At 42.2% G+C, this 7,649-nt stretch overlaps 1 protein-coding gene across 1 annotated transcript in view; it reads right to left on the bottom strand.

Annotated features, from left to right (window-relative positions):
* Positions 1–2,163: 2,163 nt before the first annotated feature.
* Positions 2,164–7,649, bottom strand: part of LOC102051376 (vasoactive intestinal polypeptide receptor-like) — a 31,970-nt gene continuing 26,484 nt past the window's right edge. Inside the window, exons 13-14 of the mRNA XM_027809978.2 lie at positions 6,475–6,516; positions 2,164–3,998 (exon numbers count right to left, since the gene is read on the bottom strand). Coding sequence (XP_027665779.2) covers positions 3,810–3,998; positions 6,475–6,516 — 231 coding nt within the window. The 3' untranslated portion in view covers positions 2,164–3,809. The remainder of the gene's footprint in view (positions 3,999–6,474; positions 6,517–7,649) is intronic.

Here is a 7,649-nt window from a genome sequence, read left to right as displayed (position 1 = left end):
TTGCTTTGCAGAAACAGTACGACAGTGGATATTTCTCATCACCACATTTCAGTTTTCCTCTGTCATGCCATGTGTACTTTTAAACTGACTAATTATTTCATCATTTACTTTAAGATGCACTGAAACATTTTGTGGTTTTCAGGCCTTTGTTTTTTTTCCAGTAGCTTCTACCATCCCCCTGTACTGCTCTGAAAATCCAGGTCTAGGCGGGTTAGACAACCTTGGGGAAGCTCAGCATTGGCAAAGTGGGTAAAGCTGCTTGCTGGAAGGATTACTTTGAAACTGGAGCCCACACAATCAAGCTTTCTGAAAAAAATGCTGACACTGTAAGGGTTAAAAATGTACCCTTGGTGAGAAATTTCATTTGTAACAACCTGTCTTAGTTGCAACACCAAGAAAAGGAGCTGGAACAGTTGTTTCTGATCTTTCCAGGTTTTCATGTAGTCTGTAAATGGATTTAAAAAATAATACTTGAAGAGCTAAACTGTGTAAAAGATAGCAGGGGATGAGAGAAAGAGCAAGCGGCTTTTCCTAGCTGATATAACTTAATGATATTGCAGCTGTCATCTGATCATCATCCCAATCTCATTCATGAGAGGGAGTATCCGCAGCTCACATGGGGCGCCCTGGCTGTGAGTGGGGGGCAGTGTCTGGGGGCGCTGCCCGGGCTTCTGCTCTCCCCCCCGCCCCCGGCCGGGCCAGCACACAGGGTACCCCACGAGATGGCAGTGCCTCCACGCAGACCGCACAGCGCTTCCACGCAGCCTGCAGGAACCCTTGGCTGCCTTCACAATATATCCCTGAAGTGTTCCCTGCTCCTACGCGTGCCAGTGTCCTCAGATATGCCATCCAGCAGGGATCAGCAGCCTCTTCACAGCCCAAACATGAAACTTTTGCACCCTCCAGGATTACTAACTTCATCATCAGGTTGTCCCAAAGTGTGCCCTTTATAAAAATTATGTAAATAGTGGCTTTATATATATGCACAATATCTTCCTATAGCCCTTGTTTCCAGCTTACGGCTTACACATCCTGATCCAAAATTTTTGGAAAGTAAAAGGCTTGGCAATGTCAGCAGCACTGGGAGGGATGCAGGGACAGTTTAGACAGAGGACAGGTAGAGCAGGTGGTCGTTGTATGGCTGAGGTTGCTGGAGAACATTTGAGGCACTGGATGGATCTCTGCGAGATGAGTTGTGAGGGCAACTGGAAAGAGCTTGAGGCAAAAGAGGTTATCTGAGGAGTTAATGCAAGCTGAATGCACATGGTGGTGGTATATGGGTACGGACTAGCTGGTAGGGTCTAGTAGGAATGGTGGGGTTGCTCAAGCTTCTGAATTTTTATGAAGAGATTGAGCACTGAATGGCTGATGGAAAAATCCTTCATGGTGCACTGGGACCTGTCGCTTTTCTTTGCCATTGTTTTTCCTTACTCTGGTTCCTTGGTCCAGTAAAGACTTTTCCTAGTAATAAATGGTGTATCATGAGATAGTTGGCCTTAAAGTCACATGCAGGCCATCCTGGCAGCCCAGCTGGGAAGCGGGATTGCTGTGTGACACAAGATGGCTGATACATGCACCAAATAAATGATGAAGCTAGGTGGGAGAAAAAGTAAAGGGGAAATTGTTAGGGAGACTTCTTCTCCCAGTACATAAAGCCTTAGCCCAGGTTTGGGGTGTTTTGTTTTGGTGGGTGGGGTTTTTTTTTGGGTTTTTTTTTTTTTCAGAAGAAATGTTCCCAGGTCAGCTAAAAGCAGAAACGTAATTCACTCTAACTTTGTTCCTCCCCAAAGGCAGATGAAGAGATGTGGGTCAATCTCTTTTTCTAGAGAACTCAGTAATGTTTACCACAACTATTTCCTCAATAAAATATTCAGAAGTAGTCAGATACCTGAAGTAATGGTCTTCTCTCAGAAATGGATAGAAGCAGGGCACTGCAGGCATGTCTTAGTGACAGTGTCTTTGATGGGGAGTGGGGCATTAACTCGGGCTGCAGGATCATGTAATATTTATCTTTTCTTGGATGGAAATGTCAAAACTGTACATATTAATTGGCTTCAAAACTATATCCATACTAAACACAATTATAAGATGGTCCTTTTTTATAAAGTCTCAAAAGAAGTATCCAAAGTGACATAATTAAAATTTACAAACTCACAACAGCTGTAATTATCACTCACATTTTATAGATATACATCATACAAATGTGTTCACATCACTATGCTAGGCAACAAATTCAACACAAGAGCAAAGGTCATTTCTACAGGAAAAATTATAAGGAGGTCAGAATAGACAAAGTAATGCCTTATAGAGGGCATCTAATTCATCGGGACAGATGGTTAAATGCCTAATTAATAAAGGACTAATCTGAATCGTATAGAAATCTGGACAATTAGTCTCTGTTCTAGTAATGGAACTAGAGATGAAGCACCTAAAATCAACAAAGAGGTTTCTGTGAACTGTCTCCTCACCTAAATTAACCAAGAGCAGAGTAAAATGAGGGGCTGGAGCCCTAGTTTTTGAAGCCAAACTCAAACTGCAGTTCACAGAAAGCCAACATGTACTTCAGTGGCCACAGTCTCTAGCAGCGCTTTCAAGCCTGAATGCTGGTTGTCCTGGGAATGGTCCTATCTTGAAAGGAACCGTAGCTATGTCTAGTGTACCTTGCGTGCCCTGTCTATACTTTTGGAGGGTTTGAGGTAAGAGTCCAGCTCAGTCCTGAATAAAGAAGGCAGCCACCCAAAGAAGCAATGCAAGCACAACATCGGTTCACTCTGGTTTACTAGACCATACTTTGCGTCACTAGACCACCCTGCTGTGTTGGTAATTCTGACCCCAGGAACATCACTGAGTAGTGTGATAATGAGCTGAGAGAAGATGGGCAGGACTGAGACAATCACAGCAGGTTAGTCCTCAAAGGGAAGTCTCCAAAAAAGCACAATTTAATTGTGTATTTTGATGGATCCAGCCAGTCTTCAAGATTAGGTTGGCAGAAGGTCTATTCCAGCTAGGCAAGGGCCAGCATCTGGGCACTGAGATAAATTATTTATTTCAATTAAAAACTTGAATTTTGAGTAATTTAGAATAAAATAAATTCTGAGCTCAAGGTAGCCAGGCTGGCACACTGTATTGGGTTTGCTCTAATTTCTTCCTCCATATGCACATAATCTGCCTAATGTTCAGCTACTCCATGTTTTCCCACAGGGAAGAAAAGGTTTGTGGTCCTCTGGCCTAATTTAATCTCTGTTCAACAGGCATGGAAGAAAAAAATCCTAGCAGATAATGTAATTTGTTCTCTTCTTGTGTCACCCTTGAGACACCTTGAGATTCCTGTTGAAGGAGGTTGCTGCTCCATAGGTAGGTGCTTAGCAAGTTTCTGTGTGTAATTCCCACCAAACTGGCTCATGTTTTCTCAAAACAGGTAGTAAAATGACACCAATCACTATAGAAAAGTAATGGTATCGCCACTGTTTCAAATGAAGATTAGGAATAATGCTCTTGAAAATTGGAAATTTTGGGAAACACAAACATGCTGGGCCTGGAGAAGTTAATGTAGTTCCTCTCTTTTGGGTGCTAACCTGTTGATCCACACTAGCTTAGAGTCTGGCTTTTTACCAGATAAATGGATTTTATATGCTTAAGGGGAGAGAGAGACAGGGTTGTGACACTGATCTGGACCTGGTGAGAACAGCAGCTCAGACAAGAAATTCACAGAAAGCTCTTGACACCATGGAAAGCTGTAAAGGATCCAAGTTGCCCATCTTTTAGGTAGTATGTTACAATGTCACAACAACTCCTCCTGCTAGAAAGTCTCAGACAGAAGTTACACCATTCTGGCACACAGATGTTTTCCTTTTTGGACTAAGTTTTTCAAGCAGTGACAACTGGGTGACATAGTTGACTGGACTGTTTTCTCTGGACAAAGTCCCATGTTTGTGTGTGAAGTTCAGGTATTCTTGATACTGCCATCTGCACAGCTGTTTCTTCAGTTCACTTTGAACCTATGGAAAAGGAATTTAAAAACAAAGAATCAGAAAATGAAGTCCTGGTGGACATTGAAGGTAATATTTGCCAAAATGTCTGCCTGACTACTTTGCCCAGACGCACAAAGGCACCCAAATCAGTCAGGATTAAGCCTTAACACATTTTTAGAACTTAAACTATGACCCTATTCACTTTTGAAAACAAATAGGCTTAATTTCCAAAATTCAGAGGGTGAGTAGCTTTTGACTGCAGTTTCTTTGTTTATAGTTGTAGGTCTACTTCATAAATACTTTTATTTTTCCATATAACTTCTATTTTTTCCTCATACTGAATCTTTTGTGCATCCTGGCTATGCCCATGTATGGGTCCCCCTCCAGGCTGTCAATTTATCCAGATTGAAATCCCTCTTAAAGATCCCTTACTGACTCTGAAGGATGCTGAATCAACCACAATACATATTACACTTGAAAGAAATCTCAGGGGTGCTCAAAAGCATAGGAAAACTGACTTTTACCACCTGACAAACAACTGACCCATAGGTTGACCAACCTGAAGGTCCATGGCTTGCTGTTGACATTACCAAGACTGCAATGAGGGGGCAGGGGGGGAGGTATGTCCTGCTGCCCTCCACTGAGCAGCTCACACTCAAAGCTGTAGCAGAAGGAGCACAAGCAGCTGCAGGAGACATCCAGTCCTTGCGACCATTCACACAAGCAGCCTGCTCCTGTGAATTAATTGTTTGCCATGCCCTGTTACCACTGCTCATGTTCAACTTCATTTCTATTTGCTTCTCCTGCAAGGGGGGTGGCCCTGCTGAATGTCCAACAAAGTGACTTACAAACCCCATCCTAAACTGAGAAGATGGGTCAAATGCTGATAACACAGCTGCCAGCTTCTGACTGTCATTAGTGCTGAAAATCCTATGATTGTCACCGCTGTAGCACCATTAGCACAAACACACTCCAAATTAAATGCAGAACTAAACTATTAAGTGAAACTGTGAATTGTTATAGGGGACATATGTAAGGAAAAATGTGATTTAAGTACCTTGAGCTTAGGAACTAATCTAGTAATTCTGTTACATAACCCTCTGTTAGGTATGGTCTTGACATACAGAAAAGAGGGTGGGACATGCAGAAGTACATCTTGGATGTCAGGGCTCCCTTGAAGTCACTGGCAATATTTGTCATTGAGATGGCCCCTGTCCTGCCTTTATTCTCCCTGTTCACCACACAGAACATACTCTGTCCTCTGAAGCTTTCAAGACTCTAAAAATTAAAAGAGGGGCTTCCCCCACCAACCCAGTACTCCAGTAGCATCCCAGTAAGCTCAAGGCCCTTCAGCACTCCTGCATACAACACCCGCCTTCAGTTTAAGCCCATACCACCCTGCTTGGCTGCAGCAGTCTCTCACATTGTTGCAGATACTTTAAACCAAAGAAATACACACAGAGAGAAAATACTAATTAATTTTTTTATGATTGTAGGAAGCTGTAACAAATGCACTGCCAAGCTGTAATGAGTGGCCAACGTTCCAGAAGCAGTTATCCCTAAGCAGCATGGATGCAAGCCAACCCACACCACTTAATCCTAGGGCCAGAGATCACTCTCTGCCTGTCCTTTTTTAACACCTAGTAGGTCTGGGTGTTGTGTGGTCCAATACACAAGCTATTCAAATGCTGTTGGCAAGGAGTCTATGTAGACAGAAGGCAGGTGGGGAGTAGAGCATTCTGTATTTACAGTAATCTTGAAGGTACTCTCTCTGAACAGCACTAGAACAGCCATTATAAATTGCTTTCCTAAACAGCAAACATATTTTAGGTGTTATTCATCCTTAGGTAGGATTAATTTCAATTAGCTATCCCTATGAGAGGTGTCCAGCCTAAGCTAGTAGGGAAACTGAGGCACTATTAGTGGGTCACTCTTCTCATTCAACCTACACACTTTTCTGAGGATGTGTTCCACGTTTTCTCTTGGCTTTTGATTCATTTTGCTTTTGGGGGGAAAGTGCAAGCAAATTTTTTTAGGTTTTATAATGATTGGTTTTCTAAAATGTACTGCAGGGAATTTATCCGAGAACCAGGAGAGAAAACCTTTGATCAAAACTACTGAAAATGCACAGGCTACCCAAGGAAAGGAAAAGTCACTAAGAGAAAATAAACCTAGAGAAAGGAAGGAGTGTTACAAGCTTTCCATTGAGATACCATCATGATAGCTATCAGACATAAAGCAGAAAAAGTCCCCGTCAGGAAAGTCACCAACTGTTTGTAAAGGGTCATTGCTTCAAAGCTTATTTTGTGTCCTTCTGTCAGAACTGTAGGAATACGAATAAAGTCAACAAAGGTACCAAGGGAAAAAAAAGATATGGGTATTTCATGCTTTCAGGAGCAGATCAAAGCACAGTTCTGTTCTGGAAATGGGGGGGGGGAGATGCAAAACAAGAAAGGCCCATGAGTTTAAAAGGTTTTGATAATCTAACGTACTTGCTACTCACCTCTGCATTTGAGAAGCAATATAGAAGAGCGACAACAAAACCCTAGGAGAGGTAGGGCAGGGGAAAAAAGCCAATCATCAGGATTTATAGCACAGAATCAGAGAAAGAAATCAGGTTTCATTCAAAATTTAAGTAAAACAGTAAAAAATACCTTTTTTTTGGTTTTTATTGTTCCATTGGAATTCAGGTGATGTGGCACTATTTATTGGGTTTTCATAATAGTATTAAATTCCTTAATGGACTGGCAACACTGTATGTACATTATTGCTCTTGTGTGGAGACACTAAGGACTAACTTACTGTTTACTGTATCCTACAAACAAGTTCTCCCTCAAATGAGGTAGTAGGAACCTCTGCCTTGTTCTAGTCTATACTTACAGTAGTGAATAAAGTGGGTGAGGACCTGCTCTTGGTTTGCATCTTTAGTGCTAAGCTATATTCTTTCATTCACAAGAGGTTGGTTGGGTTCAGCCAACAACCTATTGGGAAAAGTCTTGGGTTCACGTTCACCCAGAACTGCAGTCGGGCACTGCCTGGGGCAGCGGGAGCCAAGCCGTGTCACAGGCTGTGTTAACACCGGCAAGCGCTGCACAGGGTTACACTACATGTGTAGTGATAGTAAACTGGGCAAGGCGCAGCCCTGGATACTGGCCTTTGCTTCTCTGTGTTGTTAAAATGTCAGCACGGCCCATGACACAGCTCTGGCTTGGGCCAGCAAGTATTTTCCCTAACAGTCTGGCCATAGCTGAGAGGTAAGTATGGAAGAGGGATGATTTTTCAATATGCATCAATGTGGACAAACTATTTGGGGGTAGAGGGGGAAAAGGGAATTAAAAAGACCTCAGCTATTTATTACAAAATGTACCATGCCCAGGCCCTGGCTCTCTTACATCCAAGACACTGTTCTGAACAGTGGTATAGCAAAATAAACAAACAAAAAAAACCACACAAAAAAAAGGTATCAATGTGGTGGATTTACTACTGCTAAAAGGATAAGGGTAGAACAGGTTGTTACATATTATCCTTATTTTTTCCTTCCTCTTATCACCTTTACTATATGTGGCATTAGTTTCAATCAGTTCACCTTAGTCCATAGACTGGTCTTCAGGGCACTCTGTCATTATTATTCAATAAAGGTAGATATTGTATTGTTTCTGTGATTATTAATATGAAGTC

This window comes from Falco cherrug, chromosome 4 (genome assembly GCF_023634085.1).
Source record: "Falco cherrug isolate bFalChe1 chromosome 4, bFalChe1.pri, whole genome shotgun sequence".
NCBI classification, from domain to species: Eukaryota; Metazoa; Chordata; class Aves; order Falconiformes; family Falconidae; genus Falco; species Falco cherrug.
Note: the sequence above shows the minus strand (reverse complement) of the source record. Positions and strands in the feature narration are given on the sequence as shown.